Source organism: Natrix helvetica (assembly GCF_964273705.1).
Source record: "Natrix helvetica genome assembly, chromosome: 15".
NCBI classification, from domain to species: domain Eukaryota; kingdom Metazoa; phylum Chordata; class Lepidosauria; order Squamata; family Natricidae; genus Natrix; species Natrix helvetica.
In genome coordinates, this window is record NC_138565.1 from 7,366,600 (window position 1) to 7,393,072 (window position 26,473).

A 26,473-nucleotide genomic window follows, 5' to 3' on the forward strand; every position below is an offset into this window, starting at 1 on the left:
TGAGACTTTAAGAAGACCAAACTTTGAGATACCCAAAACTTTGAGACTTTAAGAAGACCAAACTTTGAGATATCCAAAACTTTGAGACTTTAAGAAGACCAAACTTTGAGATACCCAAAACTTTGAGACTTTAAGAAGACCAAACTTTGAGATGCCCAAAACTTTGAGACTTTAAGAAGACCAAACTTTGAGATACCCAAAACTTTGAGACTTTAAGAAGACCAAACTTTGAGATATCCAAAACTTTGAGACTTTAAGAAGACCAAACTTTGAGATATCCAAAACTTTGAGACTTTAAGAAGACCAAACTTTGAGATACCCAAAACTTTGAGACTTTAAGAAGACCAAACTTTGAGATATCCAAAACTTTGAGACTTTAAGAAGACCAAACTTTGAGATGCCCAAAACTTTGAGACTTTAAGAAGACCAAACTTTGAGATATCCAAAACTTTGAGACTTTAAGAAGACCAAACTTTGAGATATCCAAAACTTTGAGACTTTAAGAAGACCAAACTTTGAGATACCCAAAACTTTGAGACTTTAAGAAGACTAAACTTTGAGATATCCAAAACTTTGAGACTTTAAGAAGACCAAACTTTGAGATACCCAAAACTTTGAGACTTTAAGAAGACCAAACTTTGAGATGCCCAAAACTTTGAGACTTTAAGAAGACCAAACTTTGAGATATCCAAAACTTTGAGACTTTAAGAAGACCAAACTTTGAGATACCCAAAAACTTTGAGACTTTAAGAAGACCAAACTTTGAGATACCCAAAAACTTTGAGACTTTAAGAAGACCAAACTTTGAGATGCCCAAAACTTTGAGACTTTAAGAAGACTAAACTTTGAGATGCCCAAAACTTTGAGACTTTAAGAAGACCAAACTTTGAGATATCCAAAAACTTTGAGACTTTAAGAAGACCAAACTTTGAGATACCCAAAAACTTTGAGACTTTAAGAAGACCAAACTTTGAGATATCCAAAACTTTGAGACTTTAAGAAGACCAAACTTTGAGATATCCAAAAACTTTGAGACTTTAAGAAGACCAAACTTTGAGATACCCAAAACTTTGAGACTTTAAGAAGACTAAACTTTGAGATACCCAAAAACTTTGAGACTTTAAAAAGACCAAACTTTGAGATACCCAAAAACTTTGAGACTTTAAGAAGACCAAACTTTGAGATACCCAAAAACTTTGAGACTTTAAGAAGACTAAACTTTGAGATATCCGAAACTTTGAGACTTTAAGAAGACCAAACTTTGAGATACCCAAAAACTTTGAGACTTTAAGAAGACCAAACTTTGAGATATCCGAAACTTTGAGACTTTAAGAAGACCAAACTTTGAGATACCCAAAAACTTTGAGACTTTAAAAAGACCAAACTTTGAGATATCCGAAACTTTGAGACTTTAAAAAGACCAAACTTTGAGATATCCGAAACTTTGAGACTTTAAGAAGACCAAACTTTGAGATATCCAAAACTTTGAGACTTTAAGAAGACCAAACTTTGAGATACCCAAAAACTTTGAGACTTTAAGAAGACTAAACTTTGAGATATCCGAAACTTTGAGACTTTAAGAAGACCAAACTTTGAGATACCCAAAACTTTGAGACTTTAAGAAGACCAAACTTTGAGATACCCAAAAACTTTGAGACTTTAAGAAGACCAAACTTTGAGATATCCGAAACTTTGAGACTTTAAGAAGACCAAACTTTGAGATACCCAAAAACTTTGAGACTTTAAAAAGACCAAACTTTGAGATATCCGAAACTTTGAGACTTTAAAAAGACCAAACTTTGAGATATCCGAAACTTTGAGACTTTAAGAAGACCAAACTTTGAGATATCCGAAACTTTGAGACTTTAAGAAGACTAAACTTTGAGATATCCAAAACTTTGAGACTTTAAAAAGACCAAACTTTGAGATATCCAAAACTTTGAGACTTTAAGAAGACCAAACTTTGAGATGCCCAAAACTTTGAGACTTTAAGAAGACTAAACTTTGAGATATCCGAAACTTTGAGACTTTAAAAAGACCAAACTTTGAGATATCCAAAACTTTGAGACTTTAAGAAGACCAAACTTTGAGATATCCAAAACTTTGAGACTTTAAGAAGACTAAACTTTGAGATATCCGAAACTTTGAGACTTTAAGAAGACTAAACTTTGAGATATCCGAAACTTTGAGACTTTAAGAAGACTAAACTTTGAGATATCCGAAACTTTGAGACTTTAAGAAGACCAAACTTTGAGATATCCGAAACTTTGAGACTTTAAGAAGACCAAACTTTGAGATATCCGAAACTTTGAGACTTTAAGAAGACCAAACTTTGAGATATCCGAAACTTTGAGACTTTAAGAAGACTAAACTTTGAGATATCCGAAACTTTGAGACTTTAAGAAGACCAAACTTTGAGATATCCGAAACTTTGAGACTTTAAGAAGACTAAACTTTGAGATATCCGAAACTTTGAGACTTTAAGAAGACTAAACTTTGAGATATCCGAAACTTTGAGACTTTAAGAAGACTAAACTTTGAGATATCCGAAACTTTGAGACTTTAAGAAGACCAAACTTTGAGATATCCGAAACTTTGAGACTTTAAGAAGACCAAACTTTGAGATATCCGAAACTTTGAGACTTTAAGAAGACCAAACTTTGAGATATCCGAAACTTTGAGACTTTAAGAAGACTAAACTTTGAGATATCCGAAACTTTGAGACTTTAAGAAGACCAAACTTTGAGATATCCGAAACTTTGAGACTTTAAGAAGACCAAACTTTGAGATATCCGAAACTTTGAGACTTTAAGAAGACCAAACTTTGAGATATCCGAAACTTTGAGACTTTAAGAAGACTAAACTTTGAGATATCCGAAACTTTGAGACTTTAAGAAGACCAAACTTTGAGATATCCGAAACTTTGAGACTTTAAGAAGACTAAACTTTGAGATATCCGAAACTTTGAGACTTTAAGAAGACCAAACTTTGAGATATCCGAAACTTTGAGACTTTAAGAAGACTAAACTTTGAGATATCCGAAACTTTGAGACTTTAAGAAGACCAAACTTTGAGATATCCGAAACTTTGAGACTTTAAGAAGACCAAACTTTGAGATATCCGAAACTTTGAGACTTTAAGAAGACCAAACTTTGAGATATCCGAAACTTTGAGACTTTAAGAAGACTAAACTTTGAGATATCCGAAACTTTGAGACTTTAAGAAGACCAAACTTTGAGATATCCGAAACTTTGAGACTTTAAGAAGACTAAACTTTGAGATATCCGAAACTTTGAGACTTTAAGAAGACCAAACTTTGAGATATCCGAAACTTTGAGACTTTAAGAAGACCAAACTTTGAGATATCCAAAACTTTGAGACTTTAAGAAGACCAAACTTTGAGATATCCGAAACTTTGAGACTTTAAGAAGACTAAACTTTGAGATATCCGAAACTTTGAGACTTTAAGAAGACCAAACTTTGAGATATCCGAAACTTTGAGACTTTAAGAAGACCAAACTTTGAGATATCCGAAACTTTGAGACTTTAAGAAGACCAAACTTTGAGATATCCGAAACTTTGAGACTTTAAGAAGACTAAACTTTGAGATATCCGAAACTTTGAGACTTTAAGAAGACCAAACTTTGAGATATCCGAAACTTTGAGACTTTAAGAAGACTAAACTTTGAGATATCCGAAACTTTGAGACTTTAAGAAGACCAAACTTTGAGATATCCGAAACTTTGAGACTTTAAGAAGACTAAACTTTGAGATATCCGAAACTTTGAGACTTTAAGAAGACCAAACTTTGAGATATCCGAAACTTTGAGACTTTAAGAAGACCAAACTTTGAGATATCCGAAACTTTGAGACTTTAAGAAGACCAAACTTTGAGATATCCGAAACTTTGAGACTTTAAGAAGACTAAACTTTGAGATATCCGAAACTTTGAGACTTTAAGAAGACCAAACTTTGAGATATCCAAAACTTTGAGACTTTAAGAAGACTAAACTTTGAGATATCCGAAACTTTGAGACTTTAAAAAGACCAAACTTTGAGATATCCAAAACTTTGAGACTTTAAGAAGACCAAACTTTGAGATATCCAAAACTTTGAGACTTTAAGAAGACTAAACTTTGAGATATCCGAAACTTTGAGACTTTAAGAAGACTAAACTTTGAGATATCCGAAACTTTGAGACTTTAAGAAGACTAAACTTTGAGATATCCGAAACTTTGAGACTTTAAGAAGACCAAACTTTGAGATATCCGAAACTTTGAGACTTTAAGAAGACCAAACTTTGAGATATCCAAAACTTTGAGACTTTAAGAAGACCAAACTTTGAGATACCCAAAACTTTGAGACTTTAAGAAGACTAAACTTTGAGATGCCCAAAACTTTGAGACTTTAAGAAGACCAAACTTTGAGATACCCAAAAACTTTGAGACTTTAAGAAGACCAAACTTTGAGATGCCCAAAACTTTGAGACTTTAAGAAGACCAAACTTTGAGATACCCAAAAACTTTGAGACTTTAAGAAGACCAAACTTTGAGATATCCGAAACTTTGAGACTTTAAGAAGACCAAACTTTGAGATACCCAAAAACTTTGAGACTTTAAAAAGACCAAACTTTGAGATATCCAAAAACTTTGAGACTTTAAGAAGACTAAACTTTGAGATATCCGAAACTTTGAGACTTTAAGAAGACTAAACTTTGAGATATCCAAAACTTTGAGACTTTAAGAAGACCAAACTTTGAGATACCCAAAAACTTTGAGACTTTAAGAAGACCAAACTTTGAGATACCCAAAAACTTTGAGACTTTAAGAAGACCAAACTTTGAGATATCCGAAACTTTGAGACTTTAAGAAGACTAAACTTTGAGATACCCAAAAACTTTGAGACTTTAAAAAGACCAAACTTTGAGATATCCGAAACTTTGAGACTTTAAAAAGACCAAACTTTGAGATATCCGAAACTTTGAGACTTTAAGAAGACCAAACTTTGAGATATCCAAAACTTTGAGACTTTAAGAAGACCAAACTTTGAGATACCCAAAAACTTTGAGACTTTAAGAAGACTAAACTTTGAGATATCCGAAACTTTGAGACTTTAAGAAGACCAAACTTTGAGATACCCAAAAACTTTGAGACTTTAAGAAGACCAAACTTTGAGATATCCGAAACTTTGAGACTTTAAGAAGACCAAACTTTGAGATACCCAAAAACTTTGAGACTTTAAAAAGACCAAACTTTGAGATATCCGAAACTTTGAGACTTTAAAAAGACCAAACTTTGAGATATCCGAAACTTTGAGACTTTAAGAAGACCAAACTTTGAGATATCCAAAACTTTGAGACTTTAAGAAGACCAAACTTTGAGATACCCAAAAACTTTGAGACTTTAAGAAGACCAAACTTTGAGATATCCGAAACTTTGAGACTTTAAGAAGACCAAACTTTGAGATATCCGAAACTTTGAGACTTTAAGAAGACTAAACTTTGAGATATCCAAAACTTTGAGACTTTAAAAAGACCAAACTTTGAGATATCCAAAACTTTGAGACTTTAAGAAGACCAAACTTTGAGATGCCCAAAACTTTGAGACTTTAAGAAGACTAAACTTTGAGATATCCGAAACTTTGAGACTTTAAAAAGACCAAACTTTGAGATATCCAAAACTTTGAGACTTTAAGAAGACCAAACTTTGAGATATCCAAAACTTTGAGACTTTAAGAAGACTAAACTTTGAGATATCCGAAACTTTGAGACTTTAAGAAGACTAAACTTTGAGATATCCGAAACTTTGAGACTTTAAGAAGACTAAACTTTGAGATATCCGAAACTTTGAGACTTTAAGAAGACCAAACTTTGAGATATCCGAAACTTTGAGACTTTAAGAAGACCAAACTTTGAGATATCCGAAACTTTGAGACTTTAAGAAGACCAAACTTTGAGATATCCGAAACTTTGAGACTTTAAGAAGACCAAACTTTGAGATATCCGAAACTTTGAGACTTTAAGAAGACTAAACTTTGAGATATCCGAAACTTTGAGACTTTAAGAAGACCAAACTTTGAGATATCCGAAACTTTGAGACTTTAAGAAGACTAAACTTTGAGATATCCGAAACTTTGAGACTTTAAGAAGACCAAACTTTGAGATATCCAAAACTTTGAGACTTTAAGAAGACTAAACTTTGAGATATCCGAAACTTTGAGACTTTAAAAAGACCAAACTTTGAGATATCCAAAACTTTGAGACTTTAAGAAGACCAAACTTTGAGATATCCAAAACTTTGAGACTTTAAGAAGACTAAACTTTGAGATATCCGAAACTTTGAGACTTTAAGAAGACTAAACTTTGAGATATCCGAAACTTTGAGACTTTAAGAAGACTAAACTTTGAGATATCCGAAACTTTGAGACTTTAAGAAGACCAAACTTTGAGATATCCGAAACTTTGAGACTTTAAGAAGACCAAACTTTGAGATATCCAAAACTTTGAGACTTTAAGAAGACCAAACTTTGAGATACCCAAAAACTTTGAGACTTTAAGAAGACCAAACTTTGAGATACCCAAAACTTTGAGACTTTAAGAAGACTAAACTTTGAGATGCCCAAAACTTTGAGACTTTAAGAAGACCAAACTTTGAGATACCCAAAAACTTTGAGACTTTAAGAAGACCAAACTTTGAGATGCCCAAAACTTTGAGACTTTAAGAAGACTAAACTTTGAGATGCCCAAAACTTTGAGACTTTAAGAAGACCAAACTTTGAGATATCCAAAACTTTGAGACTTTAAGAAGACCAAACTTTGAGATACCCAAAAACTTTGAGACTTTAAGAAGACCAAACTTTGAGATACCCAAAACTTTGAGACTTTAAGAAGACCAAACTTTGAGATATCCAAAACTTTGAGACTTTAAGAAGACCAAACTTTGAGATACCCAAAAACTTTGAGACTTTAAGAAGACCAAACTTTGAGATATCCAAAACTTTGAGACTTTAAGAAGACCAAACTTTGAGATATCCAAAACTTTGAGACTTTAAGAAGACCAAACTTTGAGATACCCAAAAACTTTGAGACTTTAAGAAGACCAAACTTTGAGATACCCAAAACTTTGAGACTTTAAGAAGACTAAACTTTGAGATGCCCAAAACTTTGAGACTTTAAGAAGACCAAACTTTGAGATACCCAAAAACTTTGAGACTTTAAGAAGACCAAACTTTGAGATGCCCAAAACTTTGAGACTTTAAGAAGACTAAACTTTGAGATGCCCAAAACTTTGAGACTTTAAGAAGACCAAACTTTGAGATATCCAAAACTTTGAGACTTTAAGAAGACCAAACTTTGAGATACCCAAAAACTTTGAGACTTTAAGAAGACCAAACTTTGAGATACCCAAAACTTTGAGACTTTAAGAAGACCAAACTTTGAGATGCCCAAAACTTTGAGACTTTAAGAAGACTAAACTTTGAGATGCCCAAAACTTTGAGACTTTAAGAAGACCAAACTTTGAGATATCCAAAACTTTGAGACTTTAAGAAGACCAAACTTTGAGATATCCAAAACTTTGAGACTTTAAGAAGACCAAACTTTGAGATACCCAAAAACTTTGAGACTTTAAGAAGACCAAACTTTGAGATATCCAAAACTTTGAGACTTTAAGAAGACCAAACTTTGAGATATCCAAAACTTTGAGACTTTAAGAAGACCAAACTTTGAGATATCCAAAACTTTGAGACTTTAAGAAGACCAAACTTTGAGATACCCAAAACTTTGAGACTTTAAGAAGACTAAACTTTGAGATACCCAAAAACTTTGAGACTTTAAGAAGACCAAACTTTGAGATGCCCAAAACTTTGAGACTTTAAGAAGACCAAACTTTGAGATACCCAAAAACTTTGAGACTTTAAGAAGACCAAACTTTGAGATACCCGAAATTTTGAGACTTTAAGAAGACCAAACTTTGAGATACCCAAAACTTTGAGACTTTAAGAAGACCAAACTTTGAGATATCCAAAAACTTTGAGACTTTAAGAAGACCAAACTTTGAGATACCCAAAAACTTTGAGACTTTAAGAAGACCAAACTTTGAGATGCCCAAAACTTTGAGACTTTAAGAAGACCAAACTTTGAGATACCCAAAAACTTTGAGACTTTAAGAAGACCAAACTTTGAGATGCCCAAAACTTTGAGACTTTAAGAAGACCAAACTTTGAGATATCCGAAACTTTGAGACTTTAAGAAGACCAAACTTTGAGATACCCAAAAACTTTGAGAGTTTGAGAAGACCAAACTTTGAGATATCCAAAACTTTGAGACTTTAAGAAGACTAAACTTTGAGATGCCCAAAACTTTGAGACTTTAAGAAGACCAAACTTTGAGATATCCAAAACTTTGAGAGTTTGAGAAGACCAAACTTTGAGATACCCAAAGCTTTGAGAGCTTCAGAATCCAGGCTTGTGGTAACCCAAGGTGGGAAGATGGCCAAGTGATCAGAAGGGTTTTAGAAAGCCAAGAATGCCATTGATTCCCTAATCCCAACAAAGCCAACACTCCAATTGTCAAATTCCACATTTTAGGAGTGCAACGCAACGACACCACGCTTCTATCTTCAGCCACCCGCAAAGCCAAATCTTCAATTTGACGTTACTCCCGAGAAACACGAGGTTGAAAGCCTTGCAGATGTAACCCTTAGAATAATTGTATTGTCACTTTGAATGTACACTAATCGCATACATTAAAATGAAATTTTGTTGCAGTCAGATCTCAAAGGGTCACCACCTCCAATATATATACTACATAAACATGAATAAACAAATAAATGAAGGGAACATTAATTAGGGAACAAAGCTGTTATAGAATCTCGTGGTCCTGCTAGAAATACTTTGAAACCTCCTCCGAGAAGGGAGCAAGAGTAACGGTCCGTAAAGTGGGTGTGCCGGGACTCTAACAATGCTTTGAGCTCTAAGCATGTAGCATTTATAAGCAGTATCCTGAATAACGGGAAGTGAGCTTCCTATAATCTTCTCCACTGTACTCACCGCTCTCTGTAGGGACTTTCTATCTGAGGCACTGCTTCCACTGAACCAGACAGGGATGCCTCTATAAAAAAGTGGCCAGAATAGAAGGAGAAAGATGTGCTTTCCTCATCCGACACAGGACATATAGTTTGCCACACTTTACTACAAATGACGCATGGAGAGACCAAGTCAAATTGTTTGTTATCTGCACCAGAGCCAGAGTCAAGAACTAAGCTTCTTCCATTTTTCCCACACCAAAATCTGTCTGCTCCCATCCATCCTTCCTCCCTTGCGTAAGCCACTAGTGGTTTCAAAAATAATAGAATAGAATAATAGTTATTAAATACAGTTGGAAGGGACCTTGGAGGTCTTCTAGTCTATCCCCCTGCTTAGGTAGGAAGCCCTACACCACTTCAGACAAATGGTTATCTTCTTAAAAACGTCCAGTGTTGGAGCATTCACAACTTCTGGAGGCAAGTTGTTCCACTGATTAATTGTTCCGATTAATCTAATTAGAATTATTCTAATTAAGGAATTATTCGAATTAAGGAAATTCCTCCTTAGTTCTAAGTTGCTTCTCTCCTTGATTAGTTTCCACCCGTTGCTTCTTGTTCTACGCTCAGGTGCTTCGGAGAATAGCTTGACTCCCTCTTCTTTGTGGCAGCCCCTGAGATATTGGAAGACTTCTATCATGTCTCCCTTAGTCCTTCTTTTCATTAAAGTTGACATACCTAGTTCCTGCAACCGTTCTTCATATGTTTCAGCCTCCAGTCCCCTCATCCCCTTTGTTGCTCTTCTCTGCACTCTTTCTAGAGTCTCCACATCATTTTTTGCATCGTGGCGACCAGAACTGAATGCCGTATTCCAAGTGTGGCCTCACCAAGGCATTATAAAGCGGCATCAACACTTCACGTGATCTTGATTCTATCCCTCTGTTGATGCAACCTAGAACTGTGTTGGCTTTTTGGGCAGCTGCTGCACATGGCTGGCTCCTATTTAAACGGTTGTCCACTAGGACTCCAAGATCCCTCTCCAAGTCACTACTGGGATGCAAATAATTTAACAACCGGTTCACCAAACTGCTCCGAAAGTTAACCACCTGTTCTCCCGAAGTGGTGCAAACTCGCTGTTACTATGAGAGGGATTTTGAAGTCCTAGTAGAAGCCCCATTTAAATATGAGCCGGCCGTGTGCAGCAGCTACCTTCTTTATTTCCCAACTTGGATAGTTTTTAAGGCAGAACTCTTGCAAGATCTACCAAGGCAAGGAAGATGCTATTAGAGAGAGAGGTCAAACACTGGAGTAGGGAGTTCTTAGTTAAACCAAGTCTATAGCCATTATTCTAGCAGGAGCCCAGATTAAGTCTTCGAGAGTTAAACTAAGCAGGGCCAGTTCAAATGCAAATGGGCCCATTCTCTCAAACAAGGATCAACTCCCTCAGAGTTAATCAATTTCCTGGGGGAAGATTCATCTCCTTATTCAACCGGGTGTGATGTTTAGCAGAAGAGACTGTCTGGCAGCTCTTTTAAATGCCTTTGCTGCGCACGGGGGCTGCAGTTTCTTTTATTAATCCTGGGGAGCATGTTATAAAAGCTATAGAACAGCTTTAGAAATACTTTTCTTAAGTCGAGCTGCGGTTGTGCGTGCAGATTGTTTTTTTTCCCTTGCCGGTCTTTTAAAGAGGGGAGGGAAGAAGAAGAAGAAGAAGGGGAAAAAAATGAAAGGAAGGTTTTACCTGCCCTAAACCATTTTAGCGCGATTCCTTGAAGCCAGCGTGGCGGAGAGTTTTGTGCGGCATCTCACCGACGTGCGCAATACGATAAAAGGACAGGTCCTTGCGTGGCGACAGTGAAGACGCAATCCTGCTTTCTGATCTGTTCTTTTCACGCAACACTAACACACAACCCTCGCACAAAAGCTTCCTTGGGCAGGAAGAGCACACGCACAAAAGGAAAACCAGCCAGTTTTTTTTTTCTCTTTCAAACGCTCCCTGCTTTAGTGACTTATTTTGATCCGTTGCTTTTAGACTAACAAATGGAGGTTTTTTTCCTCCCCTTTTTTTAAATTAGGCACCGCTGTACCCCCTTAACAAGGCAGAGTCTCCGAGATCGCTGGATTTAGACAAGGCTTCATTTCTGGCCCGTTGACACAGGTGGGGGAAGATTTCTTTTCAGAAAAAAAACAGAACAGGCCATTAGAAAGCGGAGGGCAGGTGAAGGAAACCCCGGGCCAGGAAAGCTGGCTGTCCCCGTTGCTGTTTTTTTTCCCCTGCAAATTGACCTGCACCCTTTATGTATAAACGATGGATCTCCTTCTTAGGAAGAAGGATTTATTCCAGGCTGCGGAATGTCAAAGCTAATAAGGGTTTTTTTGAGTGGTAAAAGAGAGAGAGAGAGAGAGAGAGAGAGAGAGAGAGAGAGAGAGAGAGAGAGAGAAGGAGAGAGAAAGAGAGAGGGAAAGAGAGAGGGGGAAGAAAGAGGGGGGGGAGAGAGGGAGAGAAAGAGAGAGAGAGGAGAGAGAAAGAAAGAGAGAAAAGGAGAGAGAGAGCCGGAAAGAGAGGGGGGAAGAAAGAGGGGAGAGAGAGAGAGAAGAGAGAGAAAGAAAGAGAGAAAAGGAGAGAGAAAGAGAGCTGGAAAGAGAGAGGGGGAAGAAAGAGGGGGGGAGAGAGAAAGAGAGAGAGGAGAGAGAAAGAAAGAAAAAGAGAGAGAAAAGGAGAGAGAAAGAGAGCTGGAAAGAGAGAGGGGGAAGAAAGAGAGAGGGAGAGAGAGAAAGAGAGAGGAGAAAGAAAGAGAGAGAAGGAGAGAGAAAGACAGCTAGAAAGAGAGAGGGGTAAGAAAGAGAGAGGGAGAGATGAGAGAGGAGAGAGAAAGAAAGAAAGAAAGAAAGAAAGAAAGAAAGAAAGAAAGAAAGAAAGAAAGAAAGAGAGAGAGAGAGAGAGAGAGAGAAAAGGAGACAGAAAGAGATCTGGAAAGAGAGAGGGGGAAGAAAGAGAGAGGGAGAGAGAGAGAAAGAGAGAGAGAGAAAGAGAGAGAGAGAGGAGAGGGAAAGAAAGAAAGAGAGAGAAGGAGAGAGAAAGACAGCTGGAAAGAGAGAGTGGGAAGAAAGAGAGAGGGAAAGACAGAGAAACAAAGCATGCACAAAGTTTTACACACACAGTCTCACACACACAACTTTGTCCTCAGAGTCTTAGAAACAGTAGGCCTGATGGGTTACTTCCTATCAGGGTGGATTTGATCTAAATCAAATCAATTTAAATCGTGATTTAAATCATGAATTAAAGCATGATTTAAAGCACGATGTAAATCGCAATTTAAATCACTAGCAAAAAGGGCTTGATTTCAATCGACTCGATTTCAATCGTAATTTTTAAAGAGCAGCTGTCATCTCCATCCTGCAGCGGCTTCTCCTCTGACCTGCTGTTGATTCACCGAGAGTCCCAACATTGCAGAATCTACAGCCTCCTATGCTACATAACTACGCTCCGTTTCATGCTGAGTAAACTAAATTATGAATGCATCTTCAATAGAAAACTGGATAGATTTTTTACTCCAAATTATTAATGTATCGTAAATAGAAAGCTGTCTTTGGATAAGAGCTTTCACCCCAAAAGCATTTTATTAAAATAAATTTGACAAAAATATAAAAAAAAAACCAATTTAATTTTTTAAAAAATCTGATTTTTTTTGACATATTTAAAAATAAACACGACTGTTATACACCCTGCTTCCTATCCTCTCCTAATCATGTAAGACTTTTTTTTCATCTTGTTTCATCCTGTTGCAGCGCCTAGATAGTCACCTGGTTTTTATTTGGGGAGGCGCAGTCCCTGACTTACGTCCATTCAAAGTTACGACGGGGCTGGAAAAAGGTGACTGAGGACTGACCCTTGTAATGGACAAAGGACCCCTGGCAGTGTCTATCTGACTAAAGTCAGACAATCAAAATTCAGGGGCTTGGCAAATTGGTATTTATTGATGGCAGTTGCAGCATCCTGGGTCACCAGTTCAGCATTCGCCCTCTTTTTTTTGGGGGGGGGGGGTTCGACAAAGTCGACAGGAATTCGCTTAATAAGCACTGAATTCACCACCGTGATTCGCTTTAACGACCGTGGCAAAGGAAGGTTGTAAAATCAGGCGTGACCCATTCGTCCTCACTCAAAGTATCTGTCTTCCTCACTGGGGCTAAGCCAGGGGACAGCCACCTGCAGCTCTGGAGCCACATGTGGCTCTTCCATCCCTCTGCTGCAGCTCCCTGTTGTCAGCGGGCTCCACAGTTGATAGGGCTTTCGGTTAGGACAGGTAGAGGAAAAAGGACGCCATGCTAGCAGGAGACTCTATGGTGGGGAACTGTATTTCTGGTCAGCAGAGGAAAAAGGACGACGCGCTAGGAGGAGACTCTATGGTGGGGGGAAACCGGACTTCTGGTCAGCAGAGGAAAAAGGATGTCACGCTAGGAGGAGACTCTATGGTGGGAGAACCGGACTTCCGGTCAGCAGAGGATAAAGGACAACGCGCTAGAAGGAGACTCTATGGTGGGGGAACTGGACTTCTGGTCAGCAGAGGAAAAAGGACGCCGCACTAGGAGACGACTCTATGGTGGGGGGAAACCAGACTTCCGATCAGCAGAGGAAAAAGGACGCCGCGCTAGGAGTAGACTCTATGGTGGGGGAACTGGACTTCCGGTCAGCAGAAGGAAAAAGGATGTCACGCTAGGAAGAGACTCCATGGTGGGAGAACCAGACTCTTAGTCAGCAGAGGAAAAAGGGCACCATGCTAGGAGTAGACTCTATGGTGGGGGGAAACCGGACTTCTGGTCAGCAGAGGAAAAAGGACGGTGTGCTAGGAGGAGACTCTATGGTGGGGGAAACCGGACTTCTGGTCAGCAGAGGAAAAAGGACACCGCGCTAGGAAGAGACTCTATGGTGGGGGAACCGGACTTCCGGTCAGCTCCAGAATTGAATGGGGGGGGGGGCTTCCGGTAAGGACCTTTGTGGCTCTTTGAGTGTTTAAGGTTGCTGATCCCTGGCTAAGCAAAGTTTATTCCACACTGGCCCGTCCAGACATGCGGGACTACAACTCCCATGCTAGGAAGTGAGTCTACGTAGGAATTACTCAGCCGAAAGGGCCCCCACGGAGGCCTTCTACCTCCTCTTCCTCTGCTCCGAGCAAAACTCCTTAAGGAATCGTTCAGCCAAGGGACCTTACCTGTGCCTGCCGCCAAAGGACAAATGGCCTCCACGTAGACTTCAAAGGTGGTCTCCGGGTTTTGCCTGAAAGAGAACAAAAGGGGGATTTTTTTCAGACGGATTCCTGAGATACGGGTTCTCTTAAACTCGTGCCAATGGGAAGAGAAATGGATTTAAATCAGGGGCCGTGAGACCAATTTCCATGTCGGGGTTCAAAATAGCATCCAAAAGTAAATCAAGAGTCCGAGGCAAAGTATTGCTCAAAGTTCCAATTTATTAAGAGAGCCATGTTGGCACATCTGGGAAAACCCGAATCTGAAAGCTTCCCGGTTTCCCCCACCCAGTTGAAAGTTCAAGATTTTGCCCCCACACCCACAAGTCCATCCCATGGCCCAATCTCCCACTGCCATGCTGGCATCTCCACCCATCCAGTTCCGGTCAGGTGCAGAGGTGCAGAGACAAAGGCTCTGCACCTTTCCTGGAGGCTCGGGGAAAGCGTTCGGAGCGTGGGGTGGGCAAAAACGCCCTCCCCTGCTGTGAGTAGGCTGAGTAGGCCACGCCCCCATGGCCACGCCCACCCAGCAACCGGGCAGAGAATCAGTGGCTAAAAGTTTTCAATCCCTCCTCTGCTCTAGAGCCAAACCTCGATTGGACGCAGATTTGATATAAGGGCGAAAACAAAAAGCGCGCCTTTTTTAATGCAGTAAATACGTTGGGATCTTGCAAACACGTTAAGTTCATATCGCTCACACAACCAGCACAAGTTTTTTTTTTTTTGATAAAGCACTTTGAAATCTCAGGAAGAAGCAGAGAGATGGGGGATTTGTCCCAGGCTCTGCCTCGGGACAAGTCGATTCTAAAACAAAAAATTTGCCAGGAACGTGTCCACGGGGATCTCCATCAGCTCAAAACCGGTCTGCTTGGAAGGACAGAGGGATTTAAAACAGCGGTTTGCAAGACTCAGCGCAGCCCCCCCTCCCAAAAAAAAAAACTCAGTTAACCTCCGGGAGGCATTAAATCAAAGGCAGAAATTGCCCTCCCAAAAGCTGAATTAGCGCGTGCCGTTTTGAGCAGAGAATCGCGGTCAAAACGATGACACCGGTTGTTGGAAAATTTTATCCTTCAGGGAGGGCAATTTTTCTGGAAATCCAACTGGAGAGGGGTGGATGGGGGAAAGGAGACCTTTGCAAACGATCGCAGTCTTGAAGGAAGGAAACGGACAGAAGCAAAAACGCCTCTGCTGGTGTTACAGGCACGTTCGTTCGCCCGTCCCACGGCCCCCCCTTCTCTTCTAAGCCCAAGAGTTGACGATTAATTATTGCCGCACATTATTTAACAGTCGCTATAATTAAACCAAGGCAGCTTTTCAACACCTGCTGGAGAAGTTTTAAAAATGGGCCCACAGTGCACGGGTCCTGTTTTCATTTCAGCTAAATGCAGGCGCTTTAATAGTCTCCCCCCCCCCCAGTTTGCTGCCGAAGACGCACCAAATGGGGTTTGCGGTCTTCGGGATGGCAGTAACGTTCACAAGCGGGACACGGAATCGGAATCCAAATTTACAGTATCACGGACCTTATCTGGCTTGGAGAGCTGCCAGGCCGATATCTGCAAAACATGGCAAGGAGTCTCGGAGAGTCACGAACCAATTAAGTGAACTAATGGCCTCCTGCAAACTCCACTCCCCTTTCGCTCCTCTTTTATTTCCTCTGGGAGGGGCCATTCATCATCCAGCTGTGGCTTTACTCCCAAGCCGACCCTTGTTCACATCCAGCAAAGTCTTTCAAGGGAGGATTTATAATCACAGACCTTATCTGGCTTGGAGAACTTCCAGGCCGATATCTGCAAAACTTGGCAAGGAGTCTCGGAGAGTCACGAACGAATGAGGCGAACTAATGGCCTCCTGCAAACTCCACTCCCCTTCGCTCCTTGTTTATTGCCTCTGGGAAGTGCCATTCATCGTCCACCTGTGGCCTTCCTCCCGAGCCAACCCCTGTTCTTTAGCTTTTCCCTTCGTCTAGCAACTCTCTGGAAACAGGCTCCAGCTGTTCTTCTGCCTCACTGATGTCTGACTCTGAAGGCAGATGATAACTGGCATACGGCAAGCTCACTGAACCACCGTCTCGCTTTGCAACAGAAATGTTTGGCCTCAACTGTGGTCACAAGGCGAGGAATGCCTGCGTTTTTCCATGAACAAATCTCACTTTGTTTCATTCTGGATTTAGACCTAAGCCATCCAGCTTAGGATCAACATCCGTACAAAAGTCCCTGGTCCATTTCACCCAACGTTTCCAAAATTCTTGGTTTAGGTCAGAGGTCGTCAACCTTAAACACTCAAAGAGCCACAAAGGTCCACTAACTGGAAGCCAACCTCCAATTCTGCAGCCAACCGGAAGTCCAGTTCCCCCACCATAGAGTCTCCTCCTCCTAGCGCAGCATCCTTTTTCCTCTACTTGTCCTAACCAAAAGCCCTATCAATTGTGGAACCGGCTGGCGAGAGGGAGCCGCAGCGGAGGAATGAAACAGCCACATGCAGCTCCGGAGCCGCAGTTGCCTTCCCTTGATTTAGGTATACGCCAGCCTTCTTTTCAAAAGGGAGCCCTAGCAGGAAATGATCAGTTGCTTAAGACTGAGTTGCATGGCACGCCGGATTTAAATCCGCCTCCAACCCCCATCTCGATATATTCCAAGCCGTCGGATGCTACCATTCTCCTGCAAACCTGTTTGTTTACATAAGTGCTCAAATGAAAAAACACAACAACCCGGCTTTCAAAAGCTAGAATCCGAGACACACACACAAAAAACCATATTCTCATCTTTGGGAAGTTAACACTTCAGCGGAGAATTTGTTAAGCTCTTCATAATATTGAGGGTAGTGGTGGGAGGGAGGGAGGAAGGGGCTTCTGACATACGGCAAATGCATAACACACAGCTAAGTGTGCTTGTTGTTTGGGGGCCAAAAAAAAAATGCCAAGCTAATTTCAGGTGGCTCCTTTTGGGCTCTGCAGCTCGAAGACGGCTTTTGGAGCCTTTACGGGAATTCTCGACTTCCCCTTCTCCTTCGGCCTTGAAATGTCAAGTAGCCCTCAATGTGTCAAGCGCGGGGAATCAGGAAATCCAGGCAGTTCAAATGAATATATTTATTGCACGCTTGAGCTCTCTACAAGTATCTGAACCACTAAAAGTCAAGGTAAATCAGGAACCCCAGGCAGTTCAAATAAATATATTTATTGCCTGCTTGAGCTCTCTACAAGAATCTGAGCCACTAACAGTCAAGGGAAATTGGCGGTAAATCAGGAAATCCAGGCAGTTCAAATAAATATATTTATTGCCTGCTTGAGCTCTCTACAAGAATCTGAACCACTAACAGTCAAGGGAAATTGGCGGTAAATCAGGAAATCCAGGCAGTTCAAATAAATATATTTATTGCCTGCTTGAGCTCTCTACAAGAATCTGAGCCACTAACAGTCAAGGGAAATTGGCGGTAAATCAGGAAATCCAGGCAGTTCAAATAAATATATTTATTGCCTGCTTGAGCTCTCTACAAGAATCTGAGCCACTAACAGTCAAGGGAAATTGGCGGTAAATCAGGAAATCCAGGCAGTTCAAATAAATATATTTATTGCCTGCTTGAGCTCTCTACAAGAATCTGAGCCACTAACAGTCAAGGGAAATTGGCGGTAAATCAGGAAATCCAGGCAGTTCAAATAAATATATTTATTGCCTGCTTGAGCTCTCTACAAGAATCTGAACCACTAACAGTCAAGGGGAAGTTGGCGGTAGATAAGAGTCCAAGGAATTCAAGGTAGGCTGTACTTAAGATCTCTTGTGGGCATGAAAGGACTCGAGACTGATAACGCGTTTGACCAGGCTCAGCCTGGTCATCTCCTACATAAGGTTTCTCCATTAGACCTATATCAGGTGTGTCAAACTCAAGGCCTGGGGGCAAGATCCAGCCCACAAGGTGCTCAGATCTGGCCCGTGGGGCCACCCTGGAAACGGCAAAGGACTCGTGCATGGTGTCTCTGCCAGCAAAAATGGAGCTCGGGAATTCATACACAAAGTCCAGGCAAGAGTCCTGCGAGGTGTTTGACTGAAACAATAGTCCTTATCAGCTCATTATGATAAACGTAAGGTGTAAGTGAGCTCCCAGCCGGGAGGCTGCAAATTAAGTCAGTTCAAACAGAGAAACACACAGACCTCAGTTCTGACAAGGCAGTCTTTGCCACACAAAAGACAATGAGCAAAATCTTCAGAAATATGAACTGTTGTCTCCTACAACAACCACTCCCCTTTCCTCCTATTTATTCCCCAGCCAGGGAGGGGCCAGTCAGAGTCCACTTTTTTTTGCTTCCCGAGCCGGCTCCTTGTCCACCGTTGTTCACCTCTCCTATCTGCTCTGTGCATACCCGCATCTCGAACAGGCCCCAGCTGTTCTTCCTCCCCACTCCTTTCCGCCTCCAAAGGCAGCTGCCTCTCCGGTTGGAAATGCCGGACGGCCCTGGGTCTATCTCTGCGTCCATCAGAGCCTTCCCCAGGCGCCAGAATTGGCCCAAGTTCTTCCCCAACCTTCTCAGCGTCCGAGTCTTCCACCAGCTCCACTCTGCAGCTGGAGGGCCACAACGCTCCCCTTAGGGCAGCTTTCTTGGGGATTCTATGATCCCCAAGAGACAGAGATCTCTTTTCCCTTCCATCCAGCCTCGAAGGGTTCAAAGCAACCCCTTGCACCCTTCCTCAACGTCTCCCTCCGTTTCTCCGTGCTGAAAATCCAACGCCTATGAACGCCAAGCAAGCGTGAGGTGTGGAATTTCCGACCAGCGTTTATTGTCCAGGATCAACAACATTCTGGCCTCCATCTCCTAGCAATTTCACATCTGAAAAGGACACGAAAGCATCAACTCCTGTTGTCATGCTTCCAAGCTGCTGCCCTGGTCTCCACAAGGGAAGAATTCACACTCATTTTGTTGCTAAATAACCTTCTGGCTTGATTATCATCTCTGACATTATCACCTGGCAGTTTGCTTTGTTGGCTGAAATGCAACCCCCTCCCCCGGACTAAAAAGTGGAAAGGGGGGGGGGAATAATAATAAGCAGAGACATTAATTAGAGAGTAAGGATCCTTTAAAACTTTGTCGAAAAGGAACGTCTTCATTACCCGGAGAGTAATAATACGGAGGAGGCAAGCAGGAAGAAAGGAGCAAAGAAAGGGGAGGGCAGGAGGAAATTTAACTTTCTTACGGCCGATGAGTTTAACAGGAAGAGATTTTCTGCATGGAGAGTGAGAAAGGGATTTGCCAGGCCCCTGTTTATTTCCCAAATAATATTTTGAGCTTGCATGCCCTCCCTTGGCCGCAGGCGGTGTACTTCTGACCAGTTGGTTTGTTTTTTTAACTGGCAGAATCAAAGCGTTTTTCAAAAAGCCTGCAAAATCTTCACTTCACCCATTCTCATCCCCCAATCTCTTCTGTGAGATTATACCTGTAGGAAGAGGGAAGAGGAGGAGATGGAGACAGAGATGGAGAAGGAAAAGAAGATAAAGGAGGAAGAGGAGGGGGTGGAGCAGAGGGGAGGGGGGAGGAAAAAGAGGAGGAGGAAGAGGGAGGAGAGGGAGAAAAAGAGGGTGAGGAGGGGGGAAAGAAAAAGAAGAAAGAAGAGGAGGAGAGGAGGAGAGGAGGAGGAAGCAGAAGAAGAGGGGGAAGAAAAAGAAGAAAGAAGAGGAGGAGAGGAGGAGAGGAGGAGGAAGCAGAAGAAGAGGGGGAAGAAAAAGAAGGATGAGGAAGAGGAGGAGGGGGAGGAGTAGAAAAGATGTTGAAGAAGGAAAGAGAAGGAGGAGGGGGAAGAAGGGAGAGGGGGAAGAAAGGAGAAGAAGAGGAGGAGGAGGAGGGAGGAGGATAAGAAGAAGAGGGGTGGAGGAAGAAAAGAAAAAGAAGGAAGAAGAGGAGGAGGAGGAGAGGAGGAAGAAGAAGAAGTGGAAGAAGAGGGGGAAGAAAGAGAAGGAAGAGGAAGAGAGGGGAGGAGAAGAGATTATGTTGAAGAAGGAAAGAGAAGGAGTAGGTGGAAGAAGGGGGGGAAAGAAAAAGAAGAGGAGGAGGAAGAGGAGGAGGAGAAGGAAGAGAAGAGGAGGAGGAGGAGGAAAGGATAAGAAGAAGAGGGGGCAGAGGAGGAAAAGAAAAAGAAGGAAGAAGAAGGAGGGAAATGAAGAAGAGGGGAAGGAAGAGGGAGAAGGAGGAGCAGGAGGAAAAGAAAAAGAAGAAAGAAGAGGAGGAGGAAGAGGAGAAAGGAGAAGGAGGAGTAGAAGAATAAGAAGAGGAGGAGAAGAAAAAGAAGGAAGAAGAAGAGGAGGAGGAAGAGGAAGACTCTGTGTCAAAGTTGACAAGACAAACAATAAGCACTCTTGGGGTGCAAATTCTGCACCCCAAGAAATCTGAGACCAAAGAAAAAAACAGCAGGCCAAGAAGGGGAAAAGTCCAATCAGAAATGAGATTTTTTTTAGCTGAACCAAAGTTTCTTCAACCATCCCGTCCCCCCCTTGAAAGTTCACAAATATTTCTCTGCAAAAATTCTCTGCACGGGAAGCCTAAAGCCGGAGCAAAGTCTCCGGCACACATCCTGCCCGTCCTGTGATTCAGCCCCACTGAGCCATGAAAACAGGATCTTGAAACTAAAACTATCTTTCCCAGGAACCCAGTTCTGGCCCTCACTTAGCAGCCCTCCAAGCTGTGTGTGTGTGTGTGTGTGTGTGTGTGTGTGTTTGGATAAATGAAATAAATTAAAATAAAGGCCACGGGGCAGGGAGGATAAAAATCAAGGTTTTTTTTTTAAATCAAACTTTTTAAAAATTTAAATCGAATTTTTTTATTTAAATCGAATTTTTAAAAAAAATCACATTTATTTTAATAAAATGCTTTTGGGATAAACCGACTTGATTTAAATCATAATTTAAACCAACTTGATTTACATCGTGATTTAAACTGACTTGATTTACATCGTGATTTAAACTGACTTGATTTATATCGTGATTTAAACTGACTTGATTTACATCACAATTTCAACTGACTTGATTTACATTGTGATTTAAACCAACTTGATTTAAATCGTGATTTAAACCGACGATTTACATCGTGATTTAAACCGTCTTGATTTAAATCTTGATATAAACCGACTTGATCTACATCGTGATTTAAACTGACCTGATTTACATCGTGATTTAAACCGACTTGCTTTAAATTGTGATTTCAACCGACTTGATGTAAATTGTGATTTAAATTGTGATTTAAACCGACTTGATTTACATCGTGATTTAAACCGTCTTGATTTAAATCATGATTTAAACCAACTTGATTTACATCGTGATTTAAACCGACTTGATTTACATTGTGATTTAAACCGACTTGATCTACATCGTGATTTAAAGATTCTGGCTTCTTAAATCCCCATTTGATTTGGTTGATGCTTCCGTGAGAACGAAAAGCAGGATCATCCCTCCAACCAATCAATCTTTCTCACTGAGATATTTTGAGAACTTACTACCAACTTCAAAATTGCTAAGCAACCGATTCCTATCAGATTCCGGATAAATGTGTATATTGTACTCCAGGCAGCCTGACAGCAGGAAAGAAAATAAGACAGCAACACCTTTAACAACCAGCTGGCTGGTTTTCAAGTAGAATTCCGAAACGTGCAAGGAAAAAATGTACATCCCTGATTCATATTGATTGCTTGTTAATTCCTCCAATCTTGAAAACGATTGCTCACAATTTATGGTAGGCCAATTATCTGAATAAAGCAAAGCTCGCTGTAGTCCCCACTCATTGCCCTGAAGATCTCATAAAGGGGTTACAATCCATTGGACACATAGGAGAAAACACTATTTTTAAAAAATAAAAATAGACTATTCTTTAAAAGCCTGGCATAATTGTCAGTTGTCTTAGCCAATTTTCTATTGTCTTACGGCAATCGCTGCAGCAGGGAAAAAAAGTGTGTATAGTCAAGGCGATAGTTTTCCCAGTTGCAATGGATGGCTGTGAAGGTTGGACCATAAGGAAGGCCGAGAGCCAAAGAATGGAGGCCTGTGAACTCTGGTGCTGGAGAAGACTCCTGCGAGTCCCTTGGACTGCAAGGCCATCCAACCGGTCAGTCCTAGAGGAGATCAATCCTGACTGCTCTTTAGAAGGCCAGATCCTGGAGAGGAAACTCAAAGACTTTGGCCACCTGATGAGAAGGAAGGACTCCCTGGAGAAGAGCCTCATGCTGGGAACGATGGAGGGCAAAAGAAGAAGGGGATGATAGAGAATGAGGGGGCTGGATGGAGTCACCGAAGCAGCCAGCGTGAGCTTCAATGGACTCCAGAGGATGGTAGAGGACAGCAAGGCCTGGAGGAACGTGGTCCATGGGGTCGCGATGGGTTGGACATGACTTCCCAACTAACTCCACCACCACAATGGAAATGCAAAGTTTTTTTTTATATGGGACAACAGGACCCAGCTAAACGATTATTGCAAAGTTCCATGCATCGCAATAAATTGTCAACAGTAAATAAATGTTGGTGTTCCATGCAAGAGGGAGGACACATCAGGAAGCCACAAGGCACAAGAATCTATCACCCCACCACCTTTACAGATCTAGTATTATGGGATGGTGCCCGTTGACTCACTCAAGCACTGGGGCCCAGCAACATCTGTCTATCAGGAAGGACTTAGGAAGCGCTACATAGGTAAAGGTTCCCCTCACACATATGTGCTAGTCGTTCCCGACTCTAGGGGGCGGTGTTCATCTCCGTTTCAAAGCCGAAGAGCCAGTGCTGTCCGAAGACGTCTCTGTGGTCATGTGGCTGGCATGACTCAACGCCGAAGGCGCACGGAACGCTCTTCCCTTCCCACCAAAGGTGGCTCCTATTTTTCTACTTGCATTTTTGACGTGCTTTCGAACTGATAGGTTGGCTGGGACAAGTCACAGGAGCTCACTCTGTTACGTGGCGCTAGGGATTCGAACTGCTGAACTGCCGACTTTTCTGATCGGCAGGCTCAGTGCCTCAGCCACTGAGCCACCCTACTATCAGGACCTTAGGAAGCACTCAGTAGGTGGAGCAATCTTGACTTCTGGCTGAAAGTGCACCAACTATCACTGAGGACAATGCTATTTCTGCAACTTCTTCAAAGCAAGCCGTACCGTCAACAACTCCCAAACAGTCTTCAAGGGCAGATCCACAAAGAGGTATTTTACAGCAGTCTAACCACAAATATTCCGGCAAAGGTACACCTTGCCAAAAAAGTAGCAGGAAAGCCTCAGCTGCAGTTCCCAACCTCCTGAAGTCTCGAATGGGAGAAATGAATCCGGAACAATTCCTCACCTTAAAATGGTTCCTTTAGTACATTGTTACAATGGCACTGGGGGGGGGGGGGAAGCGACATGACCCTCTTTCACACCTTTGTAGCATCCCCAGGATCGTACGATAACTTCTGTTCCAGGGGTGACAACCTGAGGTCTTTTCTGCACAAGAGAGAGAGTTCTTGCACAAATAGAAGGGGCACGAATCGAGGTGTCCGCTCTTGGAACAGAAGCTGCCTTCAGAAGTTGTGGGAGCTTCATCACTGGAGGCTTTCAAGAAGAGACTGTGCTGCCCTCTGTCAGAAATCGTATAGGGTCTCCTGCTTGGGTAGCCTACAAGGTCCCTTCCAACACATACACTCTCTTCCCCCCCCCCATCTATCCATCCATCCATCTATCTATCCATCTATCTATCCATCCATCTATCCATCCATCTATCTATCCATCCATCCATCTATTATCTATCTATCTATCTATCTATCTATCATCTATCTATCTATCTATCTATCTATCTATCTATCTATCTATCTATCATCTATCCATCCATTCGTCTGTCTGTCTCTATTATCCATCCATCCATTCATTCATCCATCTATCTATCCATCCATCTAATTATCTATCCATCAATCTATCTATCCATCCATCCATTATCTATCATCTATCCATCCATCCATCCGTCTGTCTTTGTTATCCCTCCATCCATCCTTCCATCCATCCATCCATCTAATTATCTATCCATTCATCCATCTATTTTCTATCATCTATCCATCCATCCATCCACCCACCTGTCTGTCTCTATTATCCTTCCATCCATCCATCCATCCATCTATCTATCCATCCATCTATTATCTATCTATCTATCTATCTATCTATCTATCTATCTATCCATCTATCTATCTATCATCCATCCATCCATCTGTCTGTCTCTATTATCCATCCATCCATCTATCTATCCATCCATCCAATTATCTATCCATCAATCTATCTATCCATCCATTATCTATCTATCATCTATCCATCCATCCATCCATCTGTCTGTCTGTCACTATTATCCCTCCATCAACCCTTCCATCCTTCCATCCATCCATCCATCTAATCATCTATCCATCCATCCATTATCTATCATCTATCCATTCGTCCATCCACCTGTCTGTCTCTATTATCCATCCATCCATCTATGTATCTATCTATCATCTATCTATCCATCCATCTATCCATCCATCCAAATATTATCTATCTATCTATCATCTATCTATCCATCCGTCTGTCTCTATTATCCATCCATCCATCCATCCATCCATCCATCCATCCATCCATCCATCCATCTATCTTCTTGTGCCCACTGTCCTCCCGAGACCTCCCAAACTTGCCTTGGGCTCCTTCCCTTCCCAAAATCCCCACCCACTCCACCCTATCCTGCCCCAAGCAAAGCTGGGAGAATAACAGAATAGGGTAACAGAATAACAGAGTTGGAAGGGACCTTGGAGGTCTTCTAGCCCAACCCGCTGCTCGAGCAGGAGAAGCCTGTACCATTCTGGACAAATGGGTGTCCAGTCTCCAAGGCTGGAGCACCCGGAACTCCTGAAGGCAAACCAAGCCCCCAATTAAAGAAATTTCTCCTTAGTTCTCGGGTGCTTCTCTCCTTGGTTAGTTTCCACCCATTGCTTCTTGTCCTACACTCAGGTGCTTTGGAGAATAGCTTGACTCCCTCTTCTTTGTGGCAACCCCTGAGATATTGGAAGACTGCTATCATGTTCCCGCTAGTCCTTCCTTTCCCTAGACTGGCCATGCCCTGTTCCTGCAACTGTCTGCACTCTGAAAGGTGCTTCTTTTTTTTCCAAGAGGCAACTGGACTGTTTTTTTTTCTATGGAAGGGGGAGGGAGAGGAGGAGTGAGCAGGAAGAGGAGGGGGTAGAGAATGGGTGGGAAAAGGAAGAGTGGGGAGGAGGTGGGATGGGGAAGCGGAGGAGGCATGGAGGAGTGGGGAGGAGGGGAAGGGGAAGGAACAATGGGCAGGAAGAGGGAGTGGGGAAGGGGAGGAGGAGGAGGAGAGGGGGAGGAGGAAGAGGGTTGAGGAGGGGGGAAAGAAGAGGAGGAGGAGGGAGGGGGAAGAGGAGATGGGGAAGGTGAAGAGGAGAAGAGGGGTGGAGGAGGAAGAGTGGGGCGGAGGTGGAGAAGAAGGGGAGGAGGAGGGATGGAGGAGGAAGAGGAGGAGGAGGGGAAGGAAAAGTGGGGTGGGGAAGAAGAGGAGGAGGGATGGGAAGTGGGGAGGAGGAAGAAGAGGAGGAGGAGGAAGAGGTGGGGAAGGGGAGGAGAGGAGTGGAAAAGGAAGAGTGGGGAGGAGGTGGGGGAAGGAGGAGGGATGGAGGAGGAAGAGGAGAGATGGAGGAGGAAGAGGGGTGGAGGAGTGGGGAGGAGAGGGAAGGGGGAGGAAGAGTGGGGAGGAGGAAGAAGAGGAGGAGGAAGAGTGGGGAGGAGGTGGGGGAAGGAGGAAGAGGAAGGAGAGGGGGAGGAGGAAGAGGAGGAGGAAGAGTGGAGAGGAGGAAGGAGAAGAAGAGGAGGAAGGGGGAAGGAGAAGTGGGGAGGAGGAAGAGGAGGAGGAGGAAGAAGGTTCCCTTCTCCTCCCAGAAGTTCTTTCCGGAGAGACCAGCGCTGCCCCCTCTCGGAGCCCGCGGGCGGCGAGGCTTCTGCTCCGGCCGGACCCCCGCGCGCCCTCCGAAGAGCCCCGGCCGCCAAGCGGAGGCAGGGAGGAAAACCCCGTCGCAGCCCATCCCCGGCCCCATCATCCCCGGTCAGGACGGCTGGGAAGGATGGGGGCTGCCGTCCGACCCTTTCCATCGCCCTAAGTAAGAGGCGGCTGGGGATGATGGGGAGTGCAGTCCAGCCCGCCCCCGTTGTCCCCAATCAGGCGGCCGGGAATGATGGGGGCTGCCGTCCA

General features: G+C 42.5%; 2 protein-coding genes across 2 annotated transcripts in view; both read right to left on the minus strand.

Annotated features, from left to right (window-relative positions):
- Nucleotides 1-26,473, minus strand: part of DENND1A (DENN domain containing 1A) — a 224,199-nt gene that overhangs the window by 196,370 nt on the left and 1,356 nt on the right. The window contains exon 2 of the mRNA XM_081967098.1: nt 14,231-14,295. Within this exon, the coding sequence (XP_081823224.1) occupies nt 14,231-14,295 (65 nt within the window). The remainder of the gene's footprint in view (nt 1-14,230; nt 14,296-26,473) is intronic.
- The window catches only part of NR5A1 (nuclear receptor subfamily 5 group A member 1), a 355,896-nt gene continuing 352,008 nt past the window's right edge, over nt 22,586-26,473 (minus strand). Inside the window, exon 7 of the transcript XR_014176545.1 lies at nt 22,586-22,631. The gene's annotated coding sequence lies outside the window, so the exon portion shown is untranslated. The remainder of the gene's footprint in view (nt 22,632-26,473) is intronic.